Consider the following 24694-nt stretch of genomic DNA (forward strand, 5'->3'; position numbering starts at 1 on the left):
AATAGCGTGGTTTGTATTCCAGTTACGGAACAAATGACAAATTCGTAGATAATTTGTATTTTTCCTAACTATACAAACCTTAGCTATTTAACCAAACTTGCCCACCAGCCCTATCCCCTTTGAAGTCCTACCTCCAAGCAAAGTGAGCTCAAGCACAGGTGTGTGTGAGGGGGGAAGGGGGGGTAGCAAGCTACCCTCCCCTACCCCCGCTAACTAGCGGTGTGGGTAGTAAACCCTCGTTAAATTTTAATGGCTCGTCATTTCAGCTACGCCGAAAGTAATACCCCTATTAAATAGCTAAGGTTTGTATAGTTAGGAAAAATACAAATTATCATCGAATTTGTCATATTTAAATAATCATTGTGAAGAGTGCGTTTCAATGGGTGCCGATCAAGTTAACAGTTCAAAATGCAAAAGGAAACTTGCTGTCAGACCAGGGAAAGAGAGTAATAAGATTAGGCTAGTTGATTATATTGGGGATGGCTATGATAATGACACACCTCCACCTTTGGACAATATATAAATTCAGTTATCTTTCAGTAGTGATGAAGTTGACAAGCTTCTAACATCACTTGCTTCTAATCTAGTGAACCCTCCCATGAAAATGGTAATTCTGGTCCATCCCACCTTATTAATAATAAACCAAGCTCAATCCAGAGTTAATAGTGTTTCCTTCAGTAATCTTCTGAAAGTACACTGCACATTACAGATTTGTAAGCCTTACAAATTCGTAAAAAATTTGAGTTCTTTCTGTTGCTAAATCCTTGCAATTCTAGGTGCTTTACAAGACAACTAGATTGTGAGGCAGAAGACCGAGTGGGTAACCTTCATCCTAAAGTAGGCATTCCTAATCAGTTTCATATTACTTATGTGGATGGCGTGGCATATCGCAGGATTCCTTGAAATTCGGAAGGGGTGAGCGAAGTGTCAGCTAAAGTCGATTATTTTCATTGTGTTTCAAACGACAGAGTATGCCGTTCGCTAGTAAGCTTGGCCAATAACTCATCATAGGTTAATTTAGTGCGGTAAATATAGCTACCAGTACATTTACAAAGCCAAAACAAGTCCTCTGCACATAAGCGCAGTAGCCCCCTTTCCAAATGGTAAATAAAGTGAAAAATCAGGTGATTTTCACTCGGCTCACTCTTCTGTACATGAGGAGGAAGAAAACTAAGAGACAGACGATAAAAGTGAAGACGTATCACAGTTTCAAATTTTATGTAACTTTATTGTTATTGTTTAGAAATATTCTAATACTGTACATAAACTGATTAAGGTAAGTTCAGAAGATTTTTATTCTACCAAATCTGAAGAAGTGGCTACTTCCAAGACAGTTCACATACCTCAACAAAGGTATTAAGATAAAGGGACAGCATCTGTATACTGTATCTCTTTCCAGCAATATATTTCTATGCATATCTGAACTGCAGTGTTTTCTCTTTCAACCAGATAAAAAAACTTTTATTGTTAATGTGTTTTTATTCACGATTCACAAATATTCTAACTAAAGGGTGGTGATCTATCACAACCAATAAATTTGGACACCCTCGCCTTCAATAGAAGTGTAATTCATTTCTTAATTATAGAGATGTCTACTGCACATAATGCTAATATCCAACCACCGTTACAACAAAAGGGTACATCTTGTGATAATCAAAATCAATATTGCTGTTAAATTACAAAACCCATTGTTTCTTTACTCCAATCAGTTAACACTACAGTTGGGCAGGATTTGTTTTAAGCCAATTCCTTGGATACCAATTTACATAGTTTATTTTTTACTTGTTCAAACTTTACCTTTAAATTATTATCCCAGTATACCTTTTTAGTCATTCCCTTTTTTAAATTCTCTAAAAGGTGCCATGATTGGAATGGTGCTGTAGCTACAAATGGTGCTAACTGATTTGCCATTTCAAACCACGAACAATATCTGATATACAGTACTAGTGTGCTCTGGCATAAGAATTTTTTTCTACAGTAACAAGTTTATCCTCTGATGACATATACCTATTCCAACCAAGATTATAGTTGATAAAATCATCTTTTTTGATAAATTCAGAGCTTAGGATTTAATGTTATCCATTTCCATTTGTAAGCAAAAATTAAATAATAAATCTGCCAAAAAAGGGATTTTGACGAAGGATTTGGGCGAGAGACCTGTGCCGCCCAGTGAAATGCTCCTTTTAGCATCATTTCTAAGGTATATAACTGCTATACATTACCAGAGAAAAAAGTTGCATTGGAATGCCAGGGACGAGCCCAGCTCGCTCACCTTATATAAGGTGTCGGTATAATAACTGGGGCGTGAAAACCACTGTCAGAGGTCTCGTGCCATTTAGATATCTCCTCTTCAAATACCCCCGTTACTACGAGGTGCCGTTCTACATTCCACTACTGATCGCTACTACTACTACCTCCACCCACGCGATCATCTTCACTCCTCATAGCACCCAAGCTTGGGCCAATTCTGGGTGGGAAAGCAGTGGGTGGGTTCACTGGGCGGCACAGGTCTCTCGCCCAGAAATAGATTTTTCCTTCGTCAAAATCCCTTTTCTGGGCTCAACCTGTGCCGCTCCGTGAAATAGTACAAGAGAAATGGTCCCAAAGCTTGGAAACCAACACCTGAGAAGGAAAATAAATTAAAATCTAAAGTCCAAAAAACATGGTTTAATGCAAATTGTAAATATATATGTAAATATAAAAGTATTCCAAAATAAGTTGTTTTAACAATTCCTTATCATAAAGGGTAGAAAATTAAACAAGGTAATTACAACAAGGAATTCCAATCTATGGAAGTAAAAGGGGGAGAGCAATACGATGCCCAAATAAATGCCGTAAGGTTAAATAACTATTCACAATCTTACAACACAAGGGTGCAATCCAGGTGAAAAAACAAAACAAAACTACACTAGGGACAATAAGTAAGGCAGGTAGAGGGAAAGAGAAAGATAGAACAAGACCTTATGATTATGGATCATGATTTTCAGGAGGGACCACATTCCCTGCTGCCACTGTTGCAAATTTTAGGGCTTCCAAAGGTTTTAACCCTTTTACCCCCAAAGGACGTACTGGTACGTTTCACAAAGCTCATCCCTTTACCCCCATAGACGTACCGGTACGTCCTTGCAAAAAACTGCTATTTACATTTTTTTTCATAATTTTGATATATTTTTTGAGAAACTTCAGGCATTTTCCAAGAGATTGAGACCAACCTGACCTCTCTATGATGAAAATTAAGGCTGTTAGAGCAATTTTAAAAAAATATACTGCAAAATGTGCTTGAAAAAAAATAACCCCCGGGGTTTAAGGGCTGGAAAGTTCCAAATAGCCTGGGGGTAAAAGGGTTAAATAGTGGCGTTTAAAAACTTTAGGGGACTTTCAGCCTGTATATCTTTTCAGTTCATCGAAATTCATATGGTGAAAGTAATTAATGGATGTAGCTACTGCTCGTATATCATGAACATGTGGGAATGATTCTGGGTTAGCTTGTTTAATGAAATACAGAATCTGCTGTCTGATCCCTTTCAGGGTAATGGTTCCTCCATTTTCTCTAATAAATAAGGGCCCCGAGGACTTATTGGAAGTTCTATTTAAATATGCTTTCAGAGTGTTTACTGGACATAAAGATGGGTCCTGAGGAAGCGGAACAATCTTCCAGGGGGACCATCTGTTCTGAGGGTCCTCATTTTTTGCCAAGAATCTTTTGTCTGGAGAAATTAGTATTTCTCCTGACGAGAGAAATTCAATATGACCTGGATCTCTAGCAGACAAGGCTGAAAGTTCTGATATTCTGGCGCCAGATGCTAGGCTCATTAAGAACAAGGTTTTTCTTAACAATGGTATATAATTACAAGACTCGTTAAGAGTGTCAGAAGCCAATTTAAGTACATCATTCAGAAACCAGGAAACTGAGCTAGGGCGAGTTGATGGTTTCAATCTGGCACAGGCTCTCGGGATGGACGAGAAATATGAATCTGTAAGGTTAATATTAAATCCAATTTGGAAAATCTTCTTCAAGGCTGATTTAATTGTTGTAATAGTATTAGCTGCCAGGCCTGATTCAAATAGAGTTCTAAAAAAGGTTACTGCCAGATTCATAGTCATCATCTCAGCCTTTGATAAAGTCCATAAAGTTAGGGCACTCTGAATTTTTGAGGAAGCTATCACACTGCGAGTTTGTACTACTTGTGTTAGTATTGGATTGGGAATCCGTTGAGGATGGAAACCCAGTTCCACCAGTAGGGGAAACCAGTTGCTCTTGGGCCAGTTGGGGGATACTAGAGCCACTTGGCCTCTGAAAGTTCTGAGTTTGTCTAGTACCTTCATTAACATATTTATTGGTGGGAATAAGTAAATTCTCTCCCAAGAATTCCAGTCCAATGACATTGCGTCCGTGGCATAAGCCCGAGGGTCCAGGTTGGGGGCTACATAGCACTTTAGTTTGTGGTTGGACTCTGTTGCAAACAGGTCTATTTGGAGACCCGGAACCTGAGATAAAATCCATTTGAACGACTTTAGGTCCAGTGACCACTCTGATTCCAGCGGAGTTGTCCTCGAAAGTGCATCTGCCACTACATTCCGTATTCCTGCTAGATGAACCTCTGACAGATGCCAATGGTTCATTGTCGCCATGGAAAATATCGCTATCACTACATGGTTTATGTGATTCGACTTGGAACCTCCTCTGTTTATGCAGTGGACTAGAACTTCGCTGTCCAGCACCAGTCTGATATGTTGCTTCTTTGCTGGAGCAAGCTTCTTTAGAGTCAAGAATACTGCCATGGCCTCTAAGACATTGATATGAAGTTGGCGAAATGATATTGACCATAGTCCCTGGGCTTTCTTGTACTGGGAGTACCCTCCCCAGTCGGTCAGAGAGAGGTGTCTGTGTGAATGACCAGTGTTGGAGGTGGAAATTTTAATGGGTTGGATTTTGCTAGATTTTTACTTTTGTCCATGGCTGAAGTCTTTTCCTCAGAATTGGTGGGATTCGAGCTATTTTGTCTCGATATTTCTTGTTTGCTTTGGACCGCCATACTCGATTTATATCTTTCAGTCTGGCCTTCAGTAATATGTCTGTTACTGAGGCAAACTGGAGGGCACCTAGGATTCTCTCTTGTTTTCTCCTGGACGTCAGCTTGTCCTTGAGAAAACTTTTTGTATTCCTTGCTATTTCTTTCCTCTTGCTTACTGGGATACACAGAGTGTGTGTGTTCAGATTCCATTGTAACCCTAGCCACTGAAATTTCGTCTCCGGGATTAGACGTGACTTCTCGAAGTTGATCTGAAATCCCAACTGTTGTAGGAATTTTATTACTTTGTTTGTTGCCTTGAGGCAATTTTCGACATTGTTTGCCCAAATGAGCCAGTCGTCTAGGTAAGCTACTATTTGTATTCCTTGGGTTCGTAATTCTTGGATTACTGTTTCCACCAGTTTGGTGAATATCCTGGGTGCTATGTTGAGTCCGAATGGCATTACTTTGAATGCATATGCTTGGTTACCTAATTTGAAACCTAGGAACGGACGAAAATGTCTTGCTATCGGAACGTGATAGTAAGCATCTGTAAGATCTATAGAGGTGATGACAGCCCCACGGGAAAGTAAGGTCCGCACCTGAGAGACGGTTAGCATATGGAACTTGTCGCATTGAATGTAAGAATTCAGAAGAGACGGGTCCAAGATTACCCTTCGCTTGTCTGAGTCTTTCTTTACCACGCTGAACAAGCGACCTTGAAATTTCAAATATTTTACTTCTTTTATTGCATTCTTTTGTAAAAGATCTTTTGCATATAGAACTAATTCTTCCGTTGGAAGTTGATGAAAACTGGTTGGTGGAGGGGGCCCTTCTATCCAACTCCACCCCAGACCTTTGGAAATTATGCTGTAAGCCCAATTGCTGAATATCCAACGGTTCCGAAAGAGATACAGCCTTCCCCCTACCTGAGGATTCTCAATGGTTTGCAGTGGATTTACCTCCCCAGGATCCACGGAATCCTCTGCCTCTAGAGTAGGCTCTTCCGCTGCCTCTGTTGCGAAAGGCTCCTCTTGCCCTACTACCTCTGGCATGTTTATTGTACCCATGGAACACGCCTTGTGTTTCATAGGTAGGATTAAAGGCTGGGGAAGGCACAAAGGAGGTAGACACTACTTGTGATTGAGGGACCCACACGTATTGCTGTTGAGGTTGTGCCTTCGATGTTGAAGGATGACCCCCTTGTGGTACCGGGATCGTTTGGACCACTTGTTGGGTCTGCTGACCCTGAAATGACTGAAAAGTCCTCGGTCTATTCCTGCCTCTAGTTTGGCTGCTGGATGGCTCAAATTTACGTTTGGGTATCAGTCCCAATCGAACCTTGAGGCTCTGGTTAACCCTTGCAGCTTCGCTAAGGACGTTATTAACCATGTCCTCCGGGAACAGGTCAGGACCCCAGATAGGGGCTTTGATGAGCTTGTTAGGCTCATGTCTGATAGAGGCTTCGGACAAGACGTGTTTCCAACATCTACGTCTGGCTAGAATAAAATCATATGCGTCAGAAAGCAACGTCTGAAGCAACGACTTCGTCAGGATCTTGAATAGTGGTTCCTCTTCATAAACCAAGGAAGACATTTCTGCCATTGTGGCTGAGTTGATGGACCTACTCAGCCTCATGCGGGCATCAAACTCGAGTCTTATTAGGGAATCCGGAAGTCTGGGTAGCCGCTCACTGAATTGCGTAGACGCACAGTCAGCGTTCAATTTTCCTGCCGTAAACGTTGCTGGGGCGTCAGTCCAGCAATCGTGATCTCCCGGAAACAGGAGGGAAGTCAGATCCGTTTCACGTAACTGCGGCAACGGTTTGTCTTCGTTTACAGCTTGTAAAGCAAGGTCCATCATCTTCGTGGTGAAAGGCGTTGGAGTTTGCCCCTCTACTACGAACATCGTGTATGAGCTCTTATGGGGTGTTAACATGGTGTTAACACACTCCCACTCATTTAAAGTCTGGACCCAGGCGGACTGTGCTTGTTCTTTAGGATAGATAACAGTTTCCTTAGGAACTTTATCTAACCTTACCAGCGCTTCCTCTGTCAAGCGCGCAAATCCGGGGAAGGGGAACTGAAGACCTGGCGGGTAGAATTCAAAATCCTCTACCGGCCGAGTGCCACATCCTTCGATGGTTAGCATGCCATCCTTAAAGGGGGCATGTAAAGCCAGTCGCCAGGGATTGCTTTTTACGAATTCCGGGAGTTTAGAGGCGTTCGGGATGACATATTGCTGCTGTTGAGGCAGTCCGGAACGCATGAGATTCTCCATGAGGTTCTCCTGGTTTTGTAGTCTCTGTGAGAGGGTGCCAACTAGGGAACCAATTTGAGACTGCACTATGCTGCCCATCTGCTCCATTAACTGGCTCAAAAAAGCCGCCGGATCAAAGGGTACTTCCGGGGTCTTAGCTCTCGAGCCGCTCCTCGCTCTCGACCCATGGTAGGAGGAAGTAGCTACAGCTGAGTCCTTCGATATCCTAGTGGATAAAGACTTAGCTGGTTTTGGCAGCTTGGAAGACTTAGGAGTCTTAGGTAAGGTCTTTTTAATTTGTTTGATTTTTGGGACTACTGGGCATGGCCTGACCCCAGCCACGTGCTTCCCAGTAAACCCTTGGAAAGAAGATATAGAAGAAGAAGATGGTGACGGGCTAAGAATGGGTATCTTAAACCATACACCTCCTGCCTCACTTACCTCCCTGCCTTGTTCTGTTTCATCCAGAACCATCGGCTCCAGATCCAGGTTGATGGCCGCCACATCCTCCAGAACCGTCTCCCCAAGTCCTTCCAGTTCCTCTGACAAGATCAAAGTATCCTCCCCGATCTTGGCGATGATGGGATCCGCCACTTCCTTGGGTACCGCCGCCGAAGTCTTGGCATTAGGGTAGATGAGATTACAGATCTCCTCGGAAAGGACCTAAGGCTTCTTTGCCTTAACATTCCGGGTGAACCCGCTGACCCAGATCTTGAGGGTCGACAGGGTGGAACTCTTGGCAGTCTGAGGGCTCTGAAAGAGAATATTCTGTTACTAATATTTTTGGCCAACCTGTCGTCTAAAATATACATATATATATATATATATATATATATATATATATATATATATTGTTATGAACTCGTAAGAGATGGTAAAGAGTTCACAGATTCTTTATCTATCATAAAGCCCTTACCACTATGATAATGAGTAGGACTCGTACCAGAACAAAAACAATCCAAGGAACTTCCTCAAAGAGAAGGATACAGAGACAAAACAAACACTTAAATTATTTATTACAATTAATAACTTAGAATTACAAAGAAATCCCTTGAAAACTGAACTTTAGGGAAGAACAAAACAAACTGGTTATTACAATTCCTCAGACACATTCACCTAGCTAACTAGCATACTAAAGTAAAAGAAAAAGTTACTAGGTAGAGACAGAAACCACATATGCCCGGGTCATTGTGATAGAAGGAGACAAAGTAAGAAAATATCCTTAAACCTAATTGAATAACACAGTTAAATGGCAATAAACATACATTGTGAAAACCGAAAAATAAATGTCACCCAGCAAATATCAATTAACTCTTCTACAAATACCATTCCCTCAGCAACACGTCACATAGTTGTATCTCCAACTGTAAATGTCAGCAATACCACCAAGTAGGAGACACTCAACATACGTCGTCTATGGGTTGGATTGGTCACAGTATAACACACAGGGTCTCGGATCTTACCCTTTCTCCGCCACTGGGAGGCCCCTTGACGACTCCAGAGGTTCAGCAAGCTGAGGGCACGGGCAACGATGGATGAAGCTCGCATCCAGAAGAACGAAATGTAAGGCAGGGCATCACACGAACTGAAGAGACGTCAGTCCAAATATAATTCATAGGGGATGGCAAGGAACACCTCCAAAATGCCACCAGCTACACAAACATCGAGGACGTCTTCAGAATACTTCACAAAACTTGCCACAAGCCGTCAGGAAATATGGGAGCTGAAAACCTCTCTATAAGGAGCCGAGTCGCTAACCGTCGTCTTTTCCCTCCAAAGGGCCCCACATCACCAGCGGGGACGAAAACAAAACAGGCGATGAACAGCCGAAAGATCATCAACATGAAAAGATAAAAACACTTACATGGGTGACGTATCAATTTAAAACTACAATTACCCTTTGAGGGGAGGAAAACATCCCCAAGTCCAGCCTTCAAAAGACATATAAACAAAACTGGACAAAACTGGACAAAAACAAGCAAAAATTTACTTTAAAGTGCAAAAATCAAATGCACAGCAAAAATAGAAAAAAATGAATTAAATACGTTAAATCCATTACAATATATATATAAATACAGTAATCTCCTTTAAACTCAATCAGTTTATATTTAAATTAATTATGATACTGTTCAACGGGAACACCTACCGAATCAGCGGTTAAGGTGGAGACCAACCGGTAGCAAATCTCGCAGTTGTCCAGGTGCCACACCAGTAGATCATCTACCTGGACAGCACACGGAGCATGAGACCGGCAGACCTCATGTCCACAGGCTTGCTGCAAAACAGCCGCACAGGCTGTCATCTGGCATCGGACCACCTGTAATAAAAATGATACATGAGTATCCCAAAAAGGACCACCGGAGGCTCCGGGTTCTTAAAACTAACCGGAGTAGGATCCTTATGTATGTAAATATGAAACTAATTGATATTAATTGATACTAATTTATGATACTAATTTATGATCATTCATTGATATTATTATTGTCGTATCAGAGGATATACCATCCCGTCAGAGCCGGGAATGTATAAAGATAACAATTGTTGTTAAATAAAATTCCTCCCGTTGGCTCTGGGGAGCCAACTGAGTATGACCCAAGGGTCTTACATGCCTACTAGGGTAGGGGAGTCGAGAAAAAGGGAGGTTAGGGAGGGAGGGGTTCTATGACTCCCGGGGCTGGTACCTTTAACGGACAGCGACAATAAGAGACCAATATAGAATTATAAAAACTAAAATTATAAATCATAAGGAGATTCTTCCGTGATTACTTCGACTAAACGTATAGATAGCCTACGCATGCAGTAGGCTAATTCAAAATCATAATGAATGAAAAACAATGAAGAAAATCACGTCTGAAGAATACCTAACACGCAACTCGTAATCTTCCCGGCCCACCCGGTGGCCAGTCGAAGCGGCCGGGGGAGAGCACAGTTTACGACAACCCGTAGTATGCGAGCGTACTCGACCAAAAAACAAATAGCTGTTCTCCGCTTAATCTCTATAGAGAGTGAGTCATGAGGTATCCCAGGAGGGGGATGAGGGAGGCGTACTCCACCTAGGTGGGTAGCCAGCGGGAACCAGCCAAGAGCGAGGCTCGAGGCGATCACGTGGGTCTGTAACCGGCCAGGTGTGCCAACCCTCCGAGAAACAGCTCCACGAGATCACACAAACATAAAAACAGAATGATCATAAATATAAAGACAATTAAATAACGAAACAAATAATATATATAGGTTATGATGGCACGCAAAATAAAACTAAAAATAATGATATAAGAGAGGAACGCAGGAGAAATAACATGAATGAGAAAACGTGAGCCTAGCCCTCCAAACTCGGGTAGCTACCGACCTGGACGGGGGGCTACAACACTAAAATAAAATATTCAATCGGGTAGGATGCCGATTGGAATGGTAATAACACGTATATAATATCCTGCTAACCTGAGGTTCCTCTCAATAAAAACTAAATAACAGGACCTATCTCTTATATATAAGAATAGTAATAACTTACAAAAATAAGAGTAATAAATCCTTAAAATAATCAAAACACCAGGACACGGTGGTGAAGGCTACCTTCAAGGTCGAACACGGTCCAGAAGAGTAGCCATGCAAGCCCATAACCTAAATTAAGTGTTTCAAAATAATTGATTTAACAATTAAACTTGTATATAAAGCATCGCATAATGTAAAATGGTAATGAGCATGCGCGATGAGGATCAAAACGAAATACAATTAGTATGGGGGACTAATTGTTAGTCGTCAAGTAACAAAGGCTCTCGGAGGTAGCGAAACCAAAATGGCTGCCAGGGAGCGGTATCTCCGACTCCCAAAACTTAAACACCTAAGAAAATTAATATCTCGGATATCGCTACTTCCAGAACCTCAAAACTCATAGTTTTAGTACTCAACTTGGTGGCAGAAGCTTGAATATCTGACATCTTGCGCAGGAAAACACTAAAAAAACCGAAAGTCACAGAATCAAAGGAACGTGCGTGTGAACACTAAAGATGCTATGAAAGGAGTGGAGATGATCGCGTCAGTGGAGGTAGTAGTAGTAGCGATCAGTAGCGGAATGTAAAACGGCACCTCGTAGTAACGGGGGTATTTGAAGAGGAGATATCTAAATGGCACGAGACCTCTGACAGTGGTTTTCACGCCCCAGTTATTTTACCGACACCTTATATAAGGTGAGCGAGCAAATTTTTTCTCTGGTAATATATAGCAGTTATATACCTTAGAAATGATGCTAAAAGGAGCATTTCACGGAGCGGCACAGGTTGAGCCCAGAAAGCCTCTTCTACATTACAGTCATGCAATAGTATGTCATATACACATTTAAATTTCCCTGGTAATGTATATGTGCAATGACTTCATCAAATTGTCTAGTACTGTATAGGTATCATGGGCAGTGCAGTGCCCCATGGGGAGTATGACAGTTTTGGTACTGTACCTCCCTCAAGGTGTTTTAAAAGTCATAAGCTTTCAGCTCTCCTCATCCAACACCAACTGATGTAACCCTCGCTAGGCATCCACTGGCAACTTAAAAGTATGAATGGGTCCACTTGATACCATATCAAATGGGGCAATAGTTTGATGTGTTTCTCTCATACTTGATGAATTTAATTTTCAAGTCTACTGTCCTTCTCACAACAACTACCTGGCAGGAGCACCAATCTGTTACCTCTCCCATAGGTACCGGTTACAGAATACCTGCCAAAGCATAGTCAGTTTGTCTTTTACCCTCATCTTCCTAATTGATGGAGTACCTGCATTTGTAAGATACGTTTTCCCATGGCGGGCAGGCGCCAAGTGAGTCTGCCGGTCGCAGACTGCACATGGGATCAATATGTAATTGAGGACGCAATAAACCACACGCCTCTACCACCGTGTATCTCTTGTCCCACCTTGACATCTAATATGGTACAGTGATTCTTAAGGACCTCCGTGACCCTCACCATGCTCTTCCAGCATCACTCAGCGCAGTCCACCCCAAGGGTTGCACGCCCCGTCATCCCCCGTGGGCTCGTTCCTGCCTAGCAAGAAGCCAGGAAGGCCATGGCGGCACAGCAACAAATGATCAACTCCCTCCTCGACTGGATTACGACACATGCTGCCCCTGCACCTCGTATCCCTTCGTCTGCAGCCCCGGAGAAGTGTGAAATCGAGCTGAGGCCCTCCGCATTCAGGTCCTGGAGAAGGTCAATGGAATGTTGGATCGAATTGTGCAGACTACTGCCGCACGAGGTCGTCCACCACATCAGGCTATACTGCACGCCCCCTCTGCAACCAGTGCTGGACGCCTGCAGGGACTTGAAGTTGGTACCCAAGGAGTTCCCCCACCCCTCCCCCCGCGGTGGCACATGTGAGCTTGTTCGATGGCACGGCCCGACGGGGCGCCCAGGTATCACCCCGACCCGCCGAGGTGCCCCTGCCGCCCCAGGAGGAGCATGCGGCTAGATTGGAAGCGAGGCTCCTGCAACATTTCACCTCGACGACGTTTAACACAGCCATAAAGCCACTGCCAGTGATGCAGGGGGGAACCGCACCACATCCACCTGCTCCCAGGAGCCGCGTCCTACGCATGCCACACCCCAGCATCGGTGCCCAAACACTGGAAAGAGGAAGTGAAGGCCCAGCTCGAAGAGGACGTCGCCTGTGGCGTCATAGAACTGGTACCTGCCAGGCAGCCGACTGAGTGGTGTGCCCGTATGGTGGTCGTCGTCAAGAAATCAGGACAGCCACGCCGTACAGTTGACTACCAGCGCTTCAATGCATCCTGCTTGCGGGAGACACACCACACCCCAGCCCCATTCGACATGGTGTCCGGGGTACCCAAGCACACATTCAAGACTGTGGCGGACACGTACTGGGGATACCACCAGGTGGAGCTAGATGAGGAAAGTCGCGACCTGACCACATTCATTACGCCCTGAGGGAGATTTCATTACCGTCGTACCCCCATGGGGCACTGCTCCGCTGGCGATGCGTATCGACGATTCGACGGCGCCATCCAGGACATCCAGAGGAAATATAAGTGCGTGGACGATACCCTGCTCTACGACGACAGCATCGAAGGTTCTTTCTGGCACGCCTACGACTACCTCGAAACATGCGCAGCCAAGGGCGTCACCCTGAAGCCGGAGAAATTCCAGTTCGCAAGAAGAGAAGTGGACTTTGTGGGCTTCAACTTAGGCTGGGAGGCCTACAAGCCAACAGAGGAACGTTTGGCGGCTATCAAGAACTTCCCGATGCCGTGTCAGCCCTCTATCACAGACATAAGGGTGTGGTACGGATTCGTCAACCAGCTGGCGCCCTTCCTCACAACAGCCCCCATCATGAACCCATTCAGGGAGCTCCTCAAGAAGCCAACGGGGAAGTCAGTGTACTGGGACGAGCCACTCCGCACAAAATTCCATCACGCCCAGGATACGATCTGCCAATTAGCAAAGAACGGCGCACCAAATTCCATCACGCCCAGGATACGATCTGCCAATTAGCAAAGGACGGGTTGGCCTACTACGACAGGAGCCGCCCCACAGCAGAGATCACCAACTGGAGCAAAGAGGGCATAGGGTTTGTTATCCTCCAGCAGTATTGTGCATGCAGCTCCGCCACCACGCCCTTCTGCTGCACGGTCGGGTGGCGCCTGGTGCTATGCGGCAGCCGCCATCCCACCTCTGCTGAAGCTGGCTACGCCGCCATGGAGGAGGAGGCCCTCGCGGTAGCCTGGTGTCTCCAAAAGGCGAGGCTGTTCCTTCTGGGGTGCCCCAACCTCATCGTCGTGACAGACCACCGCCCGTTGACCAAGTTGCTGGGGAATCGGGCTCTTACAAAAATCTCCAACCCCCGTCTCTTCAGGCTGAAGGAGGGAACCCTGCAGTACCGCTTCAGGGTCAAGTATCTGCCGGGGAAGCGTAACAGTGCGGCAGACTTCCTGTCACGATACCCCGCCTTGAAAGCCGATCCCAGCACCCACGATGTGGACCTCGACGAAGACCTCACCGATGCCATAGCAGCCGCTGTCTTAGCAGCAGTAGAGCACGACAGCTGCGTTGTGGACGAGCCGAGTGTCAGACATGTCGCCGTCAGCGATCCCGTGTATCAGCTGCTCATGGCCAGGGTCCTGGCCGGGGACTGGGCCGACAGGAAGTCCCAGGAAGTTGCATGACTTCGGCCCATCTACGGTGTCAGGGAGAGGCTGGCCGTCGTCCAATACTTAGTGACATACACATTCGAATAGGGCAACGTCCGCCTTGTTATCCCGGAGCCTCTTCGTCAGCAGGTGGCTGCCAACCTACACGTGGGGCACCAAGGCCTGGACTCTATGCAACGATGAGCGCGCCAGACGGTATACTGGCCTGGACTCGAGGGGGACCTGCAGTATCACCGCTCTTTGTGCGAAGAATGCGACGTACACGCACCATCCCAGGCCGTGGAGGAATTCATCATTACGCCTCCCCTCGAGTACCCATTCCAGATGGCGGTAGCGGATATGTTCCAGCACGACGGACAGATGTACATGGCCTACGCAGACAGGCTCACAGGTTGGCTGGAGCTGGCCCACTTCCCCCACGGTACATCCTCTCCCTTCTAGACCCAGCTACGTCGCTACTTTGCCAGGTGGGGGGCCCCGGAGCAAATCTTCATGGACGGTGTCACCAATCTGGCAAGCGAGGAAATGGGGGAATTTTTCAAGTTATGGGGCATGTCCGTGCGACTATCATCCGCCCAGTACCCGCAGTCCAATGGTAGGGCAGAGGCCATGGTCAAGGTTGGGAAACGGATAATAATGGCCAATACGGGCAGCGGCAGCAGCCTCGACTTTGACAAATCTTCTTTGGCTATGCTACAGTACCTCAACACCCCCTCCGCGGAATGAATAAATCATCCGCCCAGATGGAAGCAGGCAGGCAGCTCCGAGACGGCGTACCTACGGCCCGCTGGCACCTCACGGTAGACAAATACTGGGGAGCAACCCTCCGGCATAGAGAACGTCAGATGGCTGACAACGGTGCTGCCCTCACCGAGAACGGACCCTCCAGAACGCTTCCCGTCATCAACCCGGGCTCCCAAGTGGGAGTGCAAAATCAGGCCACCAAGCTGTGGGACCGTACCGGTACCTTGGTGGAAACGCTCCCATACCGACAATACCTAGTCAGACTGAACGGCAGCGGGAGCCTCTCCCTCCGTAACAGGAAGCAATTGCGACTCACATCATCGGGGCCTCAGCCAGGGCAGGCCACACCTGCCACGCATCCAGCCTCACCCATGCCCAAGCAGCCACCGGTCAGCCACCCTACGTCCAGCATACAAGCAGTGCGGGAGTCACGCCCATCACATCACACCAGGAGGCCAGCGTGGATGAATGACTACATATGATGTCTTTGATTGTCATACACCCTTCCTATGTGTAATCACGTACATCACAGCAGCATTTGTTTATTTTTTTATTGTATCTGTCCCCTTATTCTGGCGCATGCATCCAATTTAATCCATGTATATCCATGTATTGTTCTTATTATTTCTTATCCATGTATATCCATTTATTAATCTCGGGGGGGGGGGGGATGATGGAGTACCTGCATTTGTAAGATACGTTTTTCCATGGCGGGCAGGCGCCAAGTAAGTGTGCTGGTTGCAGACTGCAACTGGGGTCAGTATGTAATTGAGGACGCAATAAACCATACGCCTCCACCGTGTATCTCTTGTCCCACTTTGACATCTAATACTAATGTTTGGGGACAGTGATGCTTGTATGATAAGCGTATGATATATCATCGAGTGACAAATGAATTTGTGAGGTTTACCATTCATTATTGGGAAAGGCCTCCTTTTTGTACTAAAGGTAGTTCCAGAAAAAACATAATAACCATTGCTTAAGTAATGACACATTATCTTCAGTGGAGGGATATGGTATTTCCTGAGGCGGTCCACTCATGGCTACTTGTTTGGAACACCCAATCTGATTACCATTATTAACCTCATGATTAAGGAAATTAGGATCAACCATCCCTAATGCTTTACACACACTCAGTGATGAGAACAACTTCTGTGTGCCTTCATATTAATGCAAAGTCTCATCTATTGGCTTTCCCCCACACTGGATAATGACCTGACAACTCCCAGGCACCTTCATCAATCCCCTTTCTGCGTCCTGTAATCGCAAACCCTATTTAAATAATTTGTTTACATCAATACCCAGACCTTTGACCTTCTATGACCCAGTTGTACATACTTCTAACCTGTTGCCTACAATGGCTTCCAATGCATCAGATTTATTCCCAATACAGTACTACATATCATATGAACTTTTAACACTGGTTGTATACATGATGCATTTCCATTATGAAGCATCCCATCCTGGCTTTCTACCACCTCAGGTAGAGCAGTTTGCACCCATCCCCATCTTGCACCTTGTTTACTAGTAGCTCTAACATGCACTTTCATTGTATCAGGTGCCCTTTTTGAAAGACGCATGGGTTGATTTGATATTTTGTCTGTCGAAATAACCTTTGCAACAGCTGGCAAAATGACTGATTTTCCCACAATTATGATGCTTAACATTACCTGCTAGACAATTCTGTCTGCCTTTAAGGTGCACAAGACTAAAAAAGTAGCATCTTTGCTTGTGGCTTATAATCATCAGGTACTCTTTGGTTTTAAAAACAGTTTGCTCCCCTTACCTGTGTGATGAGGGTAAGCCTACAGTACTACGCAGTCACGCTTTATCGCCTTGAATAATTTGTACATCACCGTAAGCTTGAAGATTGTATCATATTTTTCAAAGTTCTTTAAAATGTCTTGTTTTTACCTGACATTGCATAGACCAGTCACTGATTTATGTAGGAATATACCTGTTCTGCATACTCACTCAAATTTTCACAAGTGGGACAAACAAAACCAGTCTATCCAGGTATGCCTTTGCTGATTCATCTGCCCCTTGCTTCTTATTAAAAAAACCTGTCCCATAAGACAACCTTACTCACAGTCTTTGTAGTAATATTCAAATTAGCCTTAAATGCATTACTGTATATAATATGAGAGATGCTCCTCAGTCTCTGGAAAACTGGGCAACAATGGCACTGCTTAACTTTTCTTCACAGTTTAATCTGATATTCAGCACTGCCTTGTCCCAAGGTATCCAGGTCAGCTTCAGCCAGTCTTCCATTGATCTTCTCCATTATCTGAAGGCACTTGTCATGACATACCTGCATTTCTTAGGAGCAATAGGTTTGTCATGTGTTCGTCTGGGTGCTGTGTTCTGGTTAGCACCACTTTTCAGTTAGTTCTTTATGCATGTTGTATGAGAATTTTTTAACAATTTTAACCAACCTTTGCATTCAGATCTTCCCAGACTACTATTCTATATGTAGTACTAGGTATGTAGTTAATTCTAACATTATCTTCTCCATCATAAAGCTCAACACTACATATTATTTGAGAAATTGTATTCCTGCTGTAACCAGATTTTGGCATGATACTCTTAATCCTGCAGCTGAATTGATGGGACTTTAGAAATTTAAACTTGCAGCAAGTGATTTTATGTGGAACAGGTTGACATCACTCTCTTCATAATTTATATATAACAGGTCTATTTTAACATTGATATTGACCTCAAAATATAGAAATTTTTTATTCACAATTCATATATTTGTCCTCTCACTAATACAAACCAATGCTATTTACAGGAGATATTATTTTCAGCGAAGCTGAAAGAAGAGCCATAAGACTTTTAGCGCGGGCTAACTATCCACCAATTAGTTAGTTGGGGGGGTGGGGGTTAGTTTACTACCCTGCTCACTCACACACCTGGACTGAGTAACCACTTTTGCTTTGGTTCAATGGAGAATGGACGTTGCCCCTCTCCTCCTCCCTTTTTGACCTGTGGATTCTCTGAGTGAATACACCAGGAGAGGTTAGATGGTCTTTCATCGGCTTATGACCGAGAATTGCCTTTTCTTCTGTTGTAATGAAGGTCCACCTTAGCATCTTCTTCCAAAAGAGGCTGTAGGTTGGCCAGGGCACCAGCCGCCCGTTGAGATACTACCGCTAGAGTTATGGGGTCCTTTGACTTTCCAGACAGTACTACATTGGATCTTTCTCTCTGGTTACGGTTCTTTCCCTTTGCCTACTTATACACCGAATAGTCTGGCCTATTCTTTACAGATTCTCCTCTGTCCTCATACACCTGACAACACTACCAACAATTCTTCTTTACCCAAGGGGTTCACTACTGCACTTCAGTTGTTCAGTGGCTACTTTCCTCTTGGTAAGGGTAGAAGAGACTCTTTAGCTATGGTAAGCAGCTCTTCTAGGAGAAGGACACTCCAAAATCAAACCATTGTTCTCTAGTTTTGTATAGTGCCATAGCCTCTGTACCATTGGCTACTTTCCTCTTGGTAAGGGTAGAAGAGACTCTTTAGCTATGGTAAGCAGCTCCTCTAGGAGAAGGACACTCCAAAATCAAACCATTGTTCTCTAGTCTTGGATAGTGCCATAGCCTCTGTACCATTGGCTACTTTCCTCTTGGTAAGGGTAGAAGAGACTCTTTAGCTATGGTAAGCAGCTCTTCTAGGAGAAGGACACTCCAAAATCAGACCATTGTTCTCTAGTCTTGGATAGTGCCATAGCCTCTGCACCATGGTCTTCCACTGTCTTGGGTTAGAGTTCTCTTGCTTGAGGGTACACTTGGGCACTCTATTCTATCTAATTTCTCTTCCTCTTGTTTTGTTAAAGTTTTTATAGTTTATATAGGAAATATTTATTTTAATATTGTTACTGTTCTTAACCCTTTTACCCCGGGCTATTTGGAAATTTCCAACCATTAACCCCCAAGGGGTTATTTTTATCCCATCACATTTTGCATTATACTTATTTTAAATTGCTCTAACAGGCTTAATTTTTGTCATAGAGAGGTCAGGTTGGTCTCATTCTCTTGGAAAAAGCCTGAATTTTCTCAAAAAATTATCAAAAATATGAAAAAAAAAAATTTTATAGCATTTTTTTGCAAGGACGTACCAGTACGTCCATGGGGATAAAGGGATGGCTTTTGTGAAACGTACCAGTACGTCCTTTGGGGGTAAAAGGGTTAATATTTTATTTTTCCTTGTTTCCTTTCCTCACTGGGCTATTTTCCCTGTTGGGGCCCCTGGGCTTATAGCATCTTGATTTTCCAACTAGGGCTGTAGCTTAGCAGATAATAATAATAATAATTACTGACTTGATTGCTTTTTTTTAGCTTTTTCTTTTCAGCGTGATTTCTCCTTGACCATCCTTATGCGGACATGTCCAGGACCTGAGGGCTGCTCCTGTCTGACTTTCATGTCTTCTATTGATATGGATTCGCAATTGTTGTATCCTTCTTGCCGAGGGTGGAGTGGTGACCAGGAAAACACCTGCCCTGAATGCCGAGAGTGGTCTGCCTCCCAGTGGAAGAGGTTTGGGCACCAGTGAAAGAAGAAGTCCAAGAGAGATTGTTCGCATTCAGGGTCTTCCTTGAAGTCGAAGAAACTAGGACTTCTCATGATCGATCGGTCTCCACCAGGGAACGATCGAGCGGAAGCGTATGCCGGCTAACACCAGGTCAACCTTGGGGTTCGAGGAACAGGACTGCTTCCCATAGAAAAGCAGTTCTGCCCCTCCCCTCTAGTGGGAGCCTTCTCATTCCCTGATGTTTTACAGGTTTGGTCGTTACTGGGTATGACCGGCTCCTCATCGAAGGAGGCGTTGCTGGAACTCCTTCAACTTGGTGCTGAGAGGAAGCATACACTGGCTTCCTTGGAGGTGGAGCCCTTGTCACAGCGTGATCCCGGAGTGTCGTCTACCTTGACCGTTGAAGGATCCCACCCCTCTCCTTTGTCTGCTGCTGCTGCTGTTGCCGAAGACTACACTCCGCCACATGCTGAGCCGACTCTTTCGTCGGGGGTAGAGCTAAGTCCAAGCCAGGCCTCTCCTGCGGGGTGACCATTTCTCTCATCCTAGAGTGAGGTCCCCCCAAAGATTCCATTCCAGAGAACTTCTAAATACCATCATGCCTCTTCTTTGATGCCTCTCCCTGTGGATCAGGTCTCCTCTGTTGAGGAAGTTTCCCGTTGCCAACGAGCTCCCAGAGAGCATAGTCCTCCTCGAAGCTCTGGACGTTCTTCTTCTCCTCCTGCCAGGAGACTCCCCAGATGCTGAAGCCTTGATGAGGATGGGAGGCTTAGGGATTAGCAGCTGGGCTCTAATGAACGGTGGAAACTGCTTTCCCACTGGACCTTGGTGCCCAATTGTTGATCCAACTAAATTAGTCAACACTTTCTCTCCTTTCTTTTGATTACTTCTTTTATTCTCCCATCTCTTCCTCTGGGGCATGAACTTGTTGATGACTTTGGCTTGTATGACTTTGGTTTTGACTGCTTCTTAGGATTTGGCACAGGGTGGGATGGATGGCATACCATCTCAACCTGTACAAATTTAGATACCATCATCCTCTGGCAGACCCCATTGGGTGCAGACTTAGTCTGTTAAGAGTCGGGCCCCAATGGTCTGGTTTTAAGTCGCCCATATTTGCGGGTAATGGGTGACGCCAGGCATTGGAGTCGTCAGTAGGAGGGGCTAACTACCCCCACTGATCAGTGTATGCCCACCTAAAGAGAGGCAGGTCCTCTCTAATAAAGGACTGGCCCCCACTGGAGCCTCTTCTCATGTTGGGCCACATGGGATCGGAGGACTGACATCCTGCGATAAGAGGTGGATAACCCGAGTTACTTCTACTTTACCAACCAATCCCTCTGTTGACGACTTGAAAACTCTAAAGGACCATTCTACTGATGCTCAAAAACAAAGTAATTTGGGTAACATAGGGAAACTGCAAATCCTTCATGTCACCCAAATTCCAATAGAAACTAAATACGATGTCTTGTATAAAATATTTCAATGTTATGGTAATAGTAAAGAAATTAGAATGAGGCTTGAAGGCGACAAATGGGATTCATGGATATCATTTGATAATCTTGATGAAGCATTCAATGCACTCAGTAATATTATGAATATTAAAATCAATAATTTGAACATCAAGGGTGCTCTTTGCGATGGGGTACCTAAGAAAAAACTACAGATTGGATGGATAAAGGTAGAGGTAGTTGTACCCTCCCAGAGAAAGCTAAAGCCACCAAAGTGGCTCATTGCTCAGTTAAAAGGGAGTACAGGAAATATATCCTGGTTTGGAAAGAACAGTTTCCTCATAAAGTGCCAAATCAGAAACACAATCTGTTATACTTTGCAATTTAAATACAGAGAATGATGACATAAAGCTGGATGTGAAATCCCATCTAAACTTCAGTTGTGGAAGGGGAGTAGTTTTTAATAGAGACTTATATGAGTTTACAGAAGAGGAAATATTGGTCATGTGTCCTTTAACTGTGTGGAAAGTGCATAAAGTCCCTGGAATGTCAATGATTATCCTGACTTTCCTGGATGCTGATGTACCTTTCCACATTTACATAGAAAATGAACAGATTAAAGCTCGAACTTTTAAGCAGAAGCCACTGCAATGTTTTAATTGCTTTAGATATGGGCATACATCTAAAGTTTTCAAGAATGATAAAATGCTTAGTACTTTCTCCAATGTTTACCATGAAGAATGTACACTAGAGGCCAATTGTATAAACTGCAATTTGAATCATAAATCTACTGATAGGAGCTGCCAACAATATAAGATAGAAGAGACTGCTCTCAATAAATCCAGTATCGAACCCATAAGTGTGGGGCATGCCAAGAGACTTCTGAGTAAATCTACAAGTTATGCAAAGGTATTCAAATCAGGAGGAAAAATGAGGCAGGAGACATCCTACCCACCTATTACTGCCTGTATTCCCCAGAAAAGAAATTTGCCATCTTCTGATAAAATTCTGCAGGATAGGGCAAGAATATCACCTAAGGCTTTGCTCACCTCTATTAACCCTTTGTCCCTCACTACAAAAGATAATACTAACCTCTCTCAGGCTATATCTTTGCCTGATTTGATAGAGGTTTCACATAAAACCAAGTTATCAGGTGCACCCGTAGTTGGGAAAACACCAAAACCTGATAAATCACCACCTTTCAATAGGAAAAGAGAGAGACCTCCATCTCTCTCACCCCCATCCATTAAAAACACCAAAGTTATGACATCAAATAGATATGATGTTCTGCCTGTTGATATTTTAGATCAACAGGAAAACTTGAATCAATCAAAACTTCAAGTTGAAGTCCACCCTCCCCCACAAGAATTAGGTAAAAAGAACACTGAAAAGGCTAATATAAAACCTAACTTATTAAGACCGACACTTAAGAAGCCTACAGAAAATATTGTCAAATCAAAAATTGTCAATGGGAAGACCTCATCCAAGATGTCTTCCAGAATATAGTACATAGTTCTCTCCTCCATTTTGTAATGAAATTGTCAGGGTTTAAGAGCCAAATATGAAGAACTTAAACTCTTAATTCACGAGCATTCCCCTATAATTGTATTCTACAAGAGAGCAAGCTTGATGCTAATGCTCCTTGTCCTCGCGAATATGTTAGCTATAAGACGCCATATGGTCACCGAGTAGGGAGCCATGGCGGAAGCCTCATATACGTTCGTCGAGATGTTCCCCAAATAACCTTATCTATTCGTACACCTCTGCAGGCAGTGATTGCACAGATTGATATAGGGAGAAAATATACAGTCTGCTCTCTGTACCTGCCTCCAAATGATAACATATCATATGATAATTTAGTACAGGTGATTCAACAATCGTATGATAATTTAGTAGAGGGGATTCAACACCTCCCTCAATCTTTTCTTTTACTTGGAGATTTGAATGGTAGAAACACTTTGTGGGGTGATATTTTAGCAAACACCAGGGGCAATATTATATCATCAATTATGGAAAACAAGGATGTCGGACTCCTTAATACAGGAGAGCCCACACACTTCCATGTTCAGACAGGTACCTCTTCATGCATTGACCTTTCAATTGCAAGCTCTAACTGCCTTCATGATTTCCTTTGGAGGACATTATATGATTGGCATACTAGTGATCATGCACCAATCATTATAAAAACCAACAATGGTCCACCTTTACAAAGATCGCCACAATGGAATCTTGACAAGGCGGACTGGGTTAAATTTCGTGAGCTAAGTGATATTGAGGGGAGTGCAGAACAGTTTGAAAGTATTGATGATACCATAGACCTACTGAATGGAACTCTCCATACAGCAGGAGTCAATTTGATTTCCAAAACCACAGGATTATTCAAAAAACGACCAATCCCATGGTGGTCTTCAGAATTAGCTGTCTTGCACAGAGTCACCAGAAAATCTCTGACCAGATTGCGTAGACACCGTACTGAGGAAAATTTGATAACACAAAAAGTGTAGAGCATAGTTCTGTCGTGCCATGAAAGAAGCTAGGCGCCAATCTTGGGTACCTTTTATTTCCTCAGTCAACATTAGAACACCACCATCTTATGTATGGAGGAAAATTATAAAGATTGCCAGCAAATTTACCCCAAACCCACCACCAGTATTGAAGGTGAACAGTCAGTATGTGACTGAAGCAAATGATGTTAGCAATGACCTGGCAGATCATTTTTCAAATGTATCATGCAAGTGTGAAGGAGCTCCTGGTCACCAGTATAGGAACATTGAAGAAAAGAAAATTTTAGATTATGCAACAGGAAGGGAAGAGTCGTATAATTCTCCTTATACTGAAAGAGAATTTGATTCTGCACTTGTTGATTGTAACAATTCAGCCCCTGGACCCTATGGAATTCCATATGCAATGATTAAACATGTACATTTTAATACAAAGTTATTTATTTTAAGCATTATTAATAGAATATGGCATGATCATAGTTATCCAAGTGTTAAGGAACTAGACGTTATTTTAGCCTTTTTAAAACCTGGTAAGGACAAGTTTTTAGCAGAAAACTATCGACTAATTGCATCGACATCTTGTTTATGTAAAATCATGGAGAAGATGGTCAATGCAAGACAGATGTGGTTCCTTGAAAAGAAGGGTATTTTATCACCTATTCAGTGTGGATTCAGAAAAATGCACTCAACGACTGATGTGTTGATACAACTTGAGTCCTCTATTTGTGAAGCCTTTGCTTCCAAACAGCATCATGTGACAGTCTTTTTTTACCTTGAAAAGGCATATGCTACTACATGGAGATATGACATACTTGAAACCATTTATGAATTTGGATTAAGAGCTATCACTGTTTATCCAATCATTTCTTTCATGTAGAGTTTTTAAGTGTGAATGGGGGAAACTCTATCAGAGTAAATGTCATGAAGAGGGAGTTCCCAAGATAGTGTGCTAAGTGTAACCCTGTTTGCACTAGCAATTAATGGGATATCATCAGTCATTCGCCGGGGTGTTCTCTCAACACTATTTGCTGGAGCTAGAATG

The 24694-nt window shown here is 43.8% G+C and overlaps 1 protein-coding gene across 1 annotated transcript; it reads right to left on the reverse strand.

Moving 5' to 3' along the window:
* Window positions 1-5843: 5843 nt before the first annotated feature.
* Window positions 5844-7745, reverse strand: LOC137649829 (uncharacterized). Its single transcript, XM_068382806.1, has one exon. It carries the CDS (start codon window positions 7743-7745, stop codon window positions 5952-5954), a length of 1794 nt encoding a protein of 597 aa, XP_068238907.1. The 3' UTR covers window positions 5844-5951.
* Between the last annotated feature and the right edge of the window lie 16949 nt (window positions 7746-24694).

This window comes from Palaemon carinicauda, chromosome 1 (genome assembly GCF_036898095.1).
Source record: "Palaemon carinicauda isolate YSFRI2023 chromosome 1, ASM3689809v2, whole genome shotgun sequence".
In the NCBI taxonomy this organism is placed as follows: Eukaryota; Metazoa; Arthropoda; class Malacostraca; order Decapoda; family Palaemonidae; genus Palaemon; species Palaemon carinicauda.